This window comes from Magallana gigas, chromosome 2 (genome assembly GCF_963853765.1).
Source record: "Magallana gigas chromosome 2, xbMagGiga1.1, whole genome shotgun sequence".
NCBI classification, from domain to species: domain Eukaryota; kingdom Metazoa; phylum Mollusca; class Bivalvia; order Ostreida; family Ostreidae; genus Magallana; species Magallana gigas.
The window spans coordinates 16,220,873-16,233,741 of NC_088854.1; the positions used below are offsets into that span (position 1 = coordinate 16,220,873).

The window sequence follows — 12,869 nt, forward strand, 5'->3', positions numbered from 1 at the left end:
AAAGAATTAATGATGCTTTTCCTTGTGTATGAATATTAGATTGGATATATTCCACAATATATACTTAACTATAAATTTCATAGATATTACCTCGATTTACAAAATAATTAATCAAAGTCTGATAAAATTGAATTACTTCATATAATTTAAAAATATATATAAGAATTAAAAATACTGTTAATGAACAGAAACTTCAAAATTAACCAAATTAACATCAATAATATGTTTTACTATTGGTATATATTTACTTAAATACAATAAAAAGAAATTAAAGAAATAAAAACATCGTGAAATCCTTTCTGTTTACTTCTTACCGGGTTTCATTTGTTGTTTGGCATGACAAAGCAAACAATTGTTCTGAAACATCTCAAAACAATTTTTGCAATAAAGTGATTTACACTGCTTGCATTTCCTAAAGGAAACATTACCACTGGCCTCCTCCTCGCAGCTTATACAAGTTGCCTTTCGCGGTAAACAGATATCCAGGAATGGTTTACAAAAGATGCCAATCGAACTGTACTCTAAGAGACCCCGGATAGAAACACGGTTATCGATGTCATGACGACGTATTTGCAGCCGTTGTCTAACCCAGGTGAAGAGCGTCTTGCGTCGATGACGTATCAACTCATGAAGCAGACGACATCTTTCCTCCTCTCGGTCAGGATAAAAATGAGAAGTGATGACACGGCGGATTCTATGCGAGTACATTTGAACAAAGACAAGGAACAGCACACCGCCATACAAAAGCGAGAAAACGGGGATATTACTTTCACTTGGCAGGCTTGGGTTTGGTAAGCAATTGGTTATGTTGAATTCGACGGTCATGTTAACATTGAGATCTAAATTTGCTATAAGGTCTCGAAAGAAGTTGGCGAGGAATCCGCTGCCCTCCACCGTAATGTTAAGGCTGCTGACACTGGAGGACAGAACAGCTACCTGTCCATAGTTACCGATCAGAACAAGGAGGTAATACAGGGCGTAATCAAAACCTATTACGACGACGGCAATCCCAAAATGGGTGAAGAAGGCGGCAAGGCCTGAAAGAGCCGAGGACAATTCTTGACCGGTAGGAAATGGCAATGAAGTGATGATGTACCTCGAGTGTTCTCTGAACTTCAGTGGAAGGACCGACTCCCGTCCGCTTTTCTTGCATTTTTCGTCGTATTCTATAAATTCCGGAGATATGTATATGTTGTCGTAAAAATCTTGCTTCATGTAACGGGTCATGTATATAACAGACTTAATAAAAAGGAATAGGACTGTCACTCCAAGAGCCTGGCTGATGATGCCAGATATGGTAGTTATGCTGGATACTTTGCTGGTGATGTCTGCTAACACCTCAGTCACGATTTGCGATGCGGTTTTAGATGATGTTATATTCATGTTAAAGTCAAAGGAAGAGTTAAACCCAAAAACGAATTCATTTTTAAATTTGTTGAATTCGCTCATGGCTGCAGAAGCTGCCGATGAAAGCTCGCCCGACACAAAGTTTATTGCTTTACAAAGATAGGCTGGAATGTCCAATACACTACAGACCACATCAACTTTTCCTAAAATGCCACATATAGAGCTCGCCAATGATCGTTTCCTCCTGAAACGCAAAGTATAACTCATCTTCAAAACCAAAATAGAGATATATATTAAGGTACTAAATGTGTACATATGTTTTCAAACATCGGTAACTTTTGAAAGCTATAAGTACAAGTTTTAAGGATATACAGAGCGGAAAAATGTCAAATGTAAAGTTGATCAACAAGTCAATGAAGTTATTTAACTTACTAGAATCGTTGGTGGTTGGTTTATATATATATATATATATATATATATATATATATATATATATATATATATATATATATATATATATATATATATATATGGTATACCTGTCGCGTTTAACTCTACTCGCAGACAAGGCTCTGTATTCACCCTCTTGAGTTACAGAGGGAGACGATAATCTTTCCTTTTCTTCGATTTCCATAACCAATGCATCATATGATCGACTTCGTCCCTCCTTCTTGTTTGCCTGTTTACCACGCATTGCTGTTGAATTCATTAGGCTATTCGGAGCACCAGACGTGTTTAGGGGGAGAAAACCTATGGCTCGTCTACGTCTTTTCCCCCAAATTGACTTCACTGCATTCACCACTGTCTTTGCGGCATCTTCTAGCCATTTCACTGCCGCATTGACAGCGTCCTCACAGTCTTTTTCTGCTTTTTTGATCCCGTTAATGCACGAAGACTTAGCGTCTGCCATTGTTTTTTCACAAGACTGGATATAAAACATGTGTTCATCATGATAAAAAGACTAACTTCTTTTTAAATATCAAATCTTTATAACAAGGTTATCCTTTATTGTTCTTTTCCTTTTATCAATAACTATCCAACATTCCATATATATTGCTTTAAAAACATACAATAAAATTTGGATACGATGAAGGTATTATGAAAAATACTTACAGAAAACACATTGGAAATTTCAGCAGCGATTCTCTCCACTGTACTGAGAAACGACTCTAATTCGCTGACAATAGAATTGATAGTATTAACCACAGGTGTTAGAGCATCGACCACAGTTTGAAACACATTCTTCAGTGCTGAGGCGATGCGATATAACGGCTGAAGGATCTGTTTGCCTAGCTGCATCAACTGGTTCTGGATCAAGTCAGCCACGCATGCCAAACACCGAGACACTTCTACCGTGTTGTAGGCAATGTTTGATCCCGGTCCAGACATAAGGAGGATGAAAATGGCGGCGAGGACCAAACCCCTTCCTTGTGAGGTGAAAAGGGATGGCACCACTAGCAACAAGCAGCAGCTTAGGAATCGACTACCAAAAGCTCCAATCAGGACTAGAAGGAAGGCCACGCCCGTTATAATTCCTGATACTCTGTAGGTGTATCCAAAACTGTAAACGCAAATGGAGAAAAGGCCACCACAAAACAGCGCTCCCAGCAAAATACCACAGACAATCAAAACGATTCTCCGAATGGTGCGTGAAGTCTTGGGACTCAATGCATTGACTGGGAATCCTGTCCGAAGTCTCTGTGTAAGCTCCTCTATCAGGTTACCGTTGTTCGTCTGTATTGGTATTTCGCTCATTTCAAACTGACCAGGCTGGTCGTACCTCCCTTGTTCTGCTTTCTTATCTCCTTTCTCTAGCAGTGGTGTTTTCTGTTTTAAAAGATTTGGGGTTTCGTCATCGCTATCGTTCTGATCTTCGGGAATAATCATGGTGGTACGATGTGGATTTTTAGGAAGCTCTGGGGACTGTCTAGAATACTCAGTGTAGGAAACAGGAAAGAACCCCGTCTCGTCGGTCCCTACTTTCCGCCCTAGAGCCCATTCATTGTTCAGAGGCTTTACATGCGTTATGTAATCTCCTTTTCGGAGTTCCAGATTTTGAGGTGCTGATGACGGGTAGTCTTTGATAACTTTGTACTCACGTGACAAGTCTTGTTCTGTCATGGCTTTTTCTATATGCGGAAATTGTTAAAACATGATATCTTTTGAAATGGTGGATTAAAAGTAAATTTAAAATTAATAATGGTTATTATATAATTAATTCCATGCATTAAATGACAATAAAGACAGTGCATGTACTTTATATAAAGATAAATACCTTCGTCCTGGCATCAAGAAAGGTTTTAGTGTAAAAAAAAAAAAAAAAAAGCCCGCAATACGTGCTGAACGGATATTGTGTTTCCGGACTTTAACGGAAGTACTGACTTTTTAACATGCATCTTACACAGAATAAAGATTAATGTAAATATTGGAGGTATTTTTCTTCTCTTATATACCACAACTCTGGACGTTGTGAAAAACAATTTGATTATATATTTGTGAAAAAGAATTTGATTATATATTTGTGAAAAAGCACTTGATTATATTTTTCTCAAACTTTATTTTGATTTCTTTAAGGGGTTGTTTTCCTTCTATGTACATGTATTTTTATGATGTATACTGTAAACGAACATAGTAAAAGCACATACAAGTAGCTCATGACATGAGGGCATTTTTCAAAGATACTTTTTTCCTCTTAAAACATTATTTATTATATTAAAATAAATTATAGGAAACTTGGAAAATAAATCAAAAGTTAACGATACAGGTGTACAGATGCATGATTATTATGCAGTAAGCAAGAACTTCAGATCATATTTATGATAACGTGTATAAAATGTCTCTTTGAATATGTATTATGATCTTAATCATCTCAATAATGGCAGTTATATGCTAGTAAGTACTGTTTTACTATCATTGCTACACATACTGACAGAACAGAACTGTTTATAATTATTTCATTAAACACATATTTTTAATTTGTACAGAATTGTTAATTTTTTATTTTACTGTGATTTATCTGTACATGCAAAACTTAACATTGATTACACTGTTAGGACAAAATGATTGTATACACAAAATTACTACCAAAAAAATTAAAAGACCAATTCTTCATTTTATTTTCAACATACGATAAACACGAATGCATTACATATGTATTTGTACATTAACATGGCATACTATTTGGTTTGATCTGTATAAAGCAGTGTATTGCAAATTGGTCAAACCCATGGATTACAGGCAAGCACGTCACTGGCATTTGGTTAACACATGTACATATATCGTTATCATATAAAGACATACAATGTATATACAGGAAATATACTGCTTTCAGTCACAAAAGTTTCACGTTTTACAACAAACTTGGACAGAACACTAAACGTTCACGGTGACCATGATCACGTGATTCACAATCAATCTAGTCCCTCTTGCGTTTGTTTTCGCGAAATTCCATCATTCAGATGCTGGGGTTTGCTGACTTGGCTTTCCACAGCTTCTTCCGTTCTATCAGCCCAGTCAGCATATCATTAAACAGTCTATCCACACCCTCTCCAGAGGCGGCAGAAGTCTCATAGTATCTAGAAATGCCGAACATTGTGTTAAAGACTTGCAAAGTTTTTAGGTAGCATTACCGTGAGGAATCAGTCTTTGTTTTGCTTCAACATTCCGAATAGATTCACCATAACAAAGCTGTTGCAAAATATTGTTTGAACCATACATGTATAGATGTATAATGTATATATAAATGTATTAAGATGAAACGAAATGAAAACCTTCATAGTTTCTTACTTTGCGTTGTTTTGCTGGGCCCATTTTTTAGAATCCTCTGATTTAACAACTCTTTTTGCTTTCAAATCGATCTGAAAAATAAAACATTGTAAATATACTACTGATTCATGTAAGTTATATTGATAAATTTTTTAAAAATCCCCAATTAAATGCGGTTGATTGTCTCTAGAGGGAAATACCTTGTTGGCAACGACAATAAGCTCGGGGTTTCCGGATGAGTATTTTTGCACTTCTTTCAGCCAATTTTCCATATTTTCAAATGTTGACAAATTTGTGACATCAAAAACAAGAAATATGGCGTCTGTGTTGATATATAGTTCATTCCTAACATCGATGTATTCTGGACTGCCAGAGAGATCCCATAGATGTACTCTTACTTTGAAAATTAAGAAGAAATTATACAATGTAAAGTATATATGTATTATACATTATTTTTTACAAAATCATTTCAGATATCGAGAACATTTCCAAATCGTTTTATACACAATATTTTTCCTGTCTATTTGATGTAGCAGATGTGGGGAATTTCTTATTTCAGTTTGCATTTTTCAATTCCATTTTAACTATCATTTTGTGCATAACTCAACCAAGCAAGGGTAGGTACATCTATATACTTACAGTCTACCCCCTCCACGTGCTGAATTTTAAACCCATAATCTACACCAACTGTTGGCTGGTACCCACCGCTAAACTGTAAAAACAAATTTACTTTGAAATCATAAGACTTCGTGGTGGCTCAATTCATGGGTACTACTCATCAACGAATTAACATCCTTGACGAATTATTAAATTATGGCATTAAAGCCACGTTTTCAATTGTAGGTATAACGTTATAAGATGATACGCGAAATTAAGCCCCCCGAACCTGTACATTAAAATTTAAGCAATCCATGAAAATTGGCCCCCGAGAATTTTAATGATTCCCCAGTATATGAATGAGATAAACAAACAACCTAAATGGTACATTGATTATTATCATTACGTTTTTATAACAATAGTGTGAAGTAATTGTTCAATTGCATAGTAGATCTATGTCCACAATGCAACATTTTTACATAAATAAACAATTTCTTACTTTGCTTTCGCAAAAATGTTTGATAAGACAGGTTTTCCCAACGCATCCATTTCCAATGCCTACAACCTGCAACAGAAAGTGGTCTATATAGTTATTCATGCAACCATGCATATATATATACATAATTTTTCAAAAATGTATTAATACAATAATTAATAAAAATGCAGAACCTACAAATATGGAAGTGAAATTAGTTTTTGGTCTTTCTTTCGCTATTGTTGCGTTTTATTTTGCATCGACACATCCGTACATGGGATGTTATCTACATCACTTTGACATGGGATGTCTAAGTTGGATAAATACATGTAGGCCTACTAGAGAAATAACAATTAATTTATAGATTCTTTTGTAACCATTTAGTGTTCGCCATTTTCTATAAATCGACAGTTATGTACTATACCTTTATCCACACCAAAGAATTCACGGCATCCTGTGCATTTTTAGTCAAATGGCCTGGTTTTCTGTCCATGTTTACATTTTACATGTGCGCGGTAGCCATTTTGTGGTCTCCCTCGATACGGTAAACAAAAACAAAATATTAATGGGGAATATTATTTTCCATTTATCTCAATAATATGCACTGAAAACTTAATGAATAAATAAACAAATAAAAGTATGATTTATTCTTTTTAATAATGGGCCTGTTTACAAAACTACATTTTAAACGACACGTTGCAAACAGTTATTTTTAGGTGTTAATGTTCGGGTATCCTCAAGCGTTTTCATGAGTCTACGCGTTGACTGGGGAAACACCGTAAATTAAAAGAGAAACGGAAAGTAGTGTATTCTGTCTGTTTGCAGTATGGCGCACATATTGATAGCATACGTATTATGGCTAGTTGGTGGTACATGGGGACTTCACCACTTTTATCTTGGGAGGGACAGACAAGCATTTATATGGTGGGCCACATTTGGCGGGTGCTTTGGACTTGGTTGGTTCAGAGATCTATGGCGAATTCCGGAGTACATATTTGCAGCAAACAGAGATAGTGGATATATTAAGGATTTCAGGCGTCAACAAAGCTGTTATCCACGCCCATCATTTAACGTCGTGAGATTTTGGGGGGAAGTAATCCTTGGATGGTCATTTGGGGTCCTTGCCCGCCTTTGCGTTCCAGAGGAACACGCATATGAAGGAATTGGTTGGTGGGTTTGTGTTACTGTACCCCCACTTGCCACCGCTTTAGGTAAGAGTATTATTATCAATTTCTATTTGAACTACTTCTTATTTGTAATTATCTAAAATGGTGTTAATGTTGATTGCCTCTATAAGGGTTTGATAAAAAAAATCATTTATTTTTGTTCTAATGTTACAATAGTTTTCCATTGCTAGAATTTCAGTATAATACATTTTAATAAGTAAATTTCTCCAGTGTGATGAATATATTTCAATATTTGTTTTTTTTTTCAGGGGTTCATGTGGTTGCCAACGAAAAGCCATATAGGGCTTCTTTTTATTGGCCACTAGTAGGTGCATTGTGTGGAATTCCCTGGTTAATATACGACTCGGGGAGCATTCACTACTCATCAATACTTGCTACTTTATTTGTTAATTGGAAGGGTGTGCAATGGAATCCAGAGGTAGGGAACAACAGACCATTCTGTAGACGCTTCTTGTGTTTGGTTTTTTGTTGTCTTCTATATTCCACCATGTGGGGAGTGGCTATTTATCAAACTGCCAGTATCACCACAAAGGATGGAGAGGAAATTCCACTGAGAGAGGCGATCCCTAACTTCTTTAACTCTCCTGCATGGGCAGAAATGAAGGAATCCCTGAAGCAGTTGTACAAATTCTATCAGGTGCACGGATTCGAGAGGCTTTGGGAAGAATTTGTGGAGAAATTAGACCCTACAGGAGAAGCACATGCATACAAGGTAGGACCTCAAATACAATGCTACATTTATATTTTATTTGAAAATAGATTCAAGGCAAGAAAATGTTAGTGCTGTTAGCTGGAAAAAAATGTCAGAAATGAAAATATTTTATTTGTGAATGCATGCATAGTTCCATTGTATATCTATATTGTATATCTATATTGTATGAATCTAAATGGTGAATGATTTACCACGGTATGTCCACAACTTTTTAGTGTATTGTTAATAAGGTTTTGTTTTTATATTTTATAATGTTCAGTAACTGGTACATATAAATTCATATTCATTGAAATTCAAAATGCATTTACACTAAGATTGAACTTTCTACATCTGATTTTACAGCATATTGCATTGAATGGTATATTATAAATTCATTGATTTGATCTAGTGTTGTCAAATCTGACGATTTTGATAATTGGTTTTTCGCTTGCTTTTTCGGCTCAAGCACTCTGTTACTGGGATGATTGTTCATTTCAGTTTTCATATATAATATATTTTTTTTCCCACTTCCTTTAATTATCAGTAGCAATATAAAATTAATGTATTAGCTTTTCATGAACTTTATTTACAAACTCCTTTTCAACCCCGATTTATATATGTTGTGATCGAGGAGAATTAATACATGTATAGCAGGTAATTGCCAGTTGTTTTGCAGAGTATCTAGTAAACTGCTGGCTTCCAAATTATGTTTAATTTTAGATGATTTAACATATTTGTAGTCCATGATGTATAAGATACTTCCAATTCAATTAATTTATGTACATTTATCTCAGATTTTGAATCTGCATTTCTTTAAAATTAAAATATTCACACTTTTGATGTCTGTGGTGGCATCTTGCTATAAATAATGTTCCTCAGACTAGCAAAGGTTTAAATGAGGTAAATTATAACCCAGGTCTTGAATACTTTTATATATCCCTTTACAATCAAAGCTATCAATTATATAAACTGAAAACTTATCAAAATAAATTGATCCTGTTTGTGAACCACAAGACCAAGTTTAATGGTAATAGAAAAGAGAAATGTATTTGCATGCATTTCATACCTTCAATAAATTCTAGCCTGAGTAACCGAATACCAGTTTTACTATCTGATATTTGCATCATTTGGCGCAGTTAACCAGTAAACTGAGTATTCGTTCACAACACTAATTTAAACAAAAAGTATATATTTCTTCTACACTCTTTTTTAGGTCCTAAATATTAAAGAAAATGCTACAGAAAAACAAATCAAAACTAGTTATAGGAAACTAGCAAAAGAGTGGCACCCTGATAAACATACTGACCCAACTAAAAAGGCCGAGGCTCAGGAAAAGTTTATGGAGATACAGAGAGCATATGAAATTCTTTCCAAAATTCAGAGCAAGAGAATGAAAATGAACACGAGGGATAGACGGAAAGAAGAAGACTATGATCAAATGGGCAGAAAGAAAAGGATGAAAGATGAGTTTTAGGAGTATTTACTCTTAATTATTCATAAGTTAGTTTATGAAGAATTTGTTAAGTGAGGGTTCTTTTTTTCCAGTCATTCTATAATGTTGAACATTGATAGGGATGAATGGTTGTGTGCCCTGGGGAAAGATTTTTTAAAAGCCTTTGAGAGCATAAAGCATGTCATCTAGCTTGTAAATTAGAGTTTTTTCTATAGCTCTCACAAGTACAAACATGATCTGTATCCTGTTAACTACATGTACACAAGTTTTTTTTTCGAAATAGATATCATATGTATATTACACATATCCTCATTTTTTTTTTACTCCAAGAGTTTTACAGTTTTCTAGAGATATGTAACATTCAAGTTTTTATTACATAAGCTGCTTTATCAATGTGGAAGACATGCTTATATAAGGCCAAAATAAAATTATTGTTTGGAATTGCCTCATGGGAAAAACGTTACCCTCCGCTGATAAAATTTTATTAGCAAAAAATTTAAAAACTTTGTTTTAATATGTGAAGATTTTATTGTTTACCAATTTTTGATTAGTTAAACTTATTAAGTTTGAAAAAAAAGAAAAAGATTCCCTGTCTCTCCCCTGGATCTAGAAACCTCCAGATGGCATTTCCACATTTTTTGAAGGATGACCTAGATTTAGATACTTGTATATGGAAATTACCACCACTAGTACAGTATTTCATGCATTTTGTCACAAACGTACACCCTTTTTAGACAATCAGCACATCATAACTGAGCACATGTACTAATTTTTGAAATTATATTTAAGATTTTTTGTCTTCTTTATAAAACTGTGCTAAAATGTACAAAATGCATGCGTGCCACAACTTTGTTAAATCTAAAGTATTTGAAAGTATACTTCAACATTGTCTATCTATGCAACTGAATTATTTAAATGATTAAACACTATTGGGTTTATGTCAAAATCTTTTTATCTTTATGTACATATATCATGTATATCAATCAAATCTCAAAATACAAGTCCGTCCTTGTCCTGAAATATCTTGGGGGGGGGGGGGGAGAAGGGGGCCATTGTGTGTGTGTTTGTCTTGAAACTAAATCTAACTGTTCATTTTTGTTGATTTGATTACCATTTTTGCAATGTATATATTTTAAAGCTATTACTATACTGTTCATGTTGTTCAAATAGAATAATCATACATGTATTAGAATGTGTATGAAAACTATACAGATACTGAGGAAAAGACCTGAGACAGATTATACACATGTAAATTGCAGTATTTTATTGCGGCACTGTATCCAAGATTGTCACAAAACTCTTCTTAGTCTTATTAGATATTTGTATCAATTTTACTGTATACCATTCATTTATTTGTGTTCATTCCACTGATCTACTTCAGTAGATTAATTAATTGCTTAGCTATTTAAAAAAAAAAAAATGTAGCTGCTAGAATGTCGTACATGTATTTTGCAAGAAATAAATTTGTTGTTATTATGAATAAATGGAACAGCAATGCTCTCTAGCTACCATCCTCATTAGCTGATTACAATGTATTCCTTAAGGCAAAAATTAATTAGTATGCATATATTGATGAGGTATGTACTTTATCCTGATGTATGTTTATTAGATAATTAATGAGAAAAAGATGAGAATTTAATTTTAACTACAGTTTTCCTGTTAATGTATGAGGAATATATATATTTTTTTAGAATTGCCTGAAATGTATATAGTTTATAGTTCAAATGCATTTTGCATTAATACTTCAAAATGTATTGTACAGGAAATGTTAGTAGATGTTCTCAATAACATGCAAGCATGCATGTACATATATGTATCAGTTAGCTAAAACGCGTTTGTACATTATATCTTATTGTTTAAAAGAAATATTTATTCAGCATTGTCTTTAATAATAGAGAGCTTTTTTGTGCTTTGATCTGCAATATATATTATTTAAGCACTTCCTTACATCAAGATTTTTTCATTTTGTTCTATATTATTGTTATTTCAGGGGCATGGTCACAATTTTGGTCAAAATTTATTCCTTCCTTTTGAATGTTTACAATGCTTCAGTAACGCATTTTTAATGGTTAACCCAAATTTTAGTGTCAGTATTTGAGAGATACAGAATACACAAATCTTTGTTATGTAAGCACAGCTTAGGTCATGTTTTTGTTTAACTTTTGAAAGTTGAAAAGAAAATTCCAGATTTAGACCTAAAATGAATGTAAAAACAATATGAGCTGTTTAGTTATGTTCAAAACGAATGAGCAGATAGAAAAATCAGCTTGAAAAAGAAATTTTACTGAATATTAAACCAGTGAAAACAAAAATATGGCACAAGCCTTGTTTACATAACAAAGAATTGTGAGCTCTGTATCTTGCTTATAACCTTAAAACTGACTATCAAATTTTGGTTGATCATTAAAAACGCATTATTAAAGCCTTATAAACAATATAAATAGCGAAAAATGTTTGGCCAAAATCGTGACCATGTCTTTTAATGTTGAATGAATCTCTTTACATGAATGGCACCTTGAATGCTTTAAAATCAAGAATTCAAATAATTTTGAACATGTAAATGTACAATGACTATTGTAGGTACTCATGTCAAGCATAGTACATTTGTGTATATTAGATCTGTTCCATCTAGATAATAGATAAGCTGAAATCTCATAAATGCAGTATATATATTCTTTCATAAGTGAATACAGTTATCAGATCATTTTTATTTTAAAAATTTCATTTATTGTATATTTTTAAGTTTTTTGCCTCATTTAAGATTATTCCTGCCACTTGACATTTCAAGTTATTCATTATTATTTGTTTTGTTAGTATTTTGTGTGGTTGTTTTAAAGAAATAATTTGGCTCAATGGTGTAACTATTATTATTGGTGGAAGTTAAAAAAAAAAATTAAAACAACATATAATAAATATTTGTTAACATAACATATACATGTATGTAATATTTAATTATTTTTATTTCATTTGGTTTTTTTTTACTGTTTCAACATAGTATCATTTTAAAGGTTCATAATCACCTTATTCAATTTATTTTTTTAATTTACATTATTTATTATGTAATTGAAGTTAAAAAATATGTATGGTTTTTTTCTTTACTCTTTAGACTTTTCTCAATTGTATTTATCTTGAAAGGGGGATAATTAACAGAATACGCACTATTCTTTTGTTTGTATTTATCTAATAAATGAAAACCACTCTATATTGCTGTTTTGTGTGATTCATAAGATATTGTCTGACACCAGTAAATCAGTGGTTTACATGCGCTGATCCAGCAATATTCCCGGGAGGTGGCAGAGGGATCAATGTGTTCGATTGGGGAGAGCGGGGCGCATCAAAGGCCTAATTGAGATT

At 33.4% G+C, this 12,869-nt stretch overlaps 3 protein-coding genes across 3 annotated transcripts; 1 reads left to right on the top strand and 2 right to left on the bottom strand.

The window, feature by feature from the left end:
* Positions 1 to 35: 35 nt before the first annotated feature.
* LOC105320806 (DC-STAMP domain-containing protein 2) lies at positions 36 to 3,654 on the bottom strand. The gene is made up of 4 exons (XM_011418882.4): positions 3,623 to 3,654; positions 2,461 to 3,476; positions 1,887 to 2,272; positions 36 to 1,591 (listed from the first exon to the last, which is right to left on the bottom strand). The coding sequence occupies exons 2-4, from the start codon at positions 3,466 to 3,468 to the stop codon at positions 304 to 306; spliced, it is 2,682 nt and encodes an 893-aa protein (XP_011417184.3). The 5' UTR covers positions 3,469 to 3,476; positions 3,623 to 3,654; the 3' UTR covers positions 36 to 303.
* A 785-nt stretch (positions 3,655 to 4,439) lies between these two features.
* LOC105320791 (dnaJ homolog subfamily C member 27-A) lies at positions 4,440 to 6,759 on the bottom strand. The gene is made up of 6 exons (XM_011418861.4): positions 6,609 to 6,759; positions 6,209 to 6,274; positions 5,752 to 5,824; positions 5,313 to 5,509; positions 5,134 to 5,204; positions 4,440 to 4,922 (listed from the first exon to the last, which is right to left on the bottom strand). The coding sequence occupies exons 1-6, from the start codon at positions 6,675 to 6,677 to the stop codon at positions 4,802 to 4,804; spliced, it is 597 nt and encodes a 198-aa protein (XP_011417163.1). The 5' UTR covers positions 6,678 to 6,759; the 3' UTR covers positions 4,440 to 4,801.
* Positions 6,760 to 6,926: 167 nt separating this feature from the next.
* Positions 6,927 to 10,098, top strand: LOC105320790 (dnaJ homolog subfamily C member 22). Its single transcript, XM_011418860.4, has 3 exons — positions 6,927 to 7,395; positions 7,620 to 8,083; positions 9,276 to 10,098. Exons 1-3 carry the CDS (start codon positions 7,011 to 7,013, stop codon positions 9,534 to 9,536), a joined length of 1,110 nt encoding a protein of 369 aa, XP_011417162.3. The 5' UTR covers positions 6,927 to 7,010; the 3' UTR covers positions 9,537 to 10,098.
* Positions 10,099 to 12,869: the final 2,771 nt, after the last annotated feature.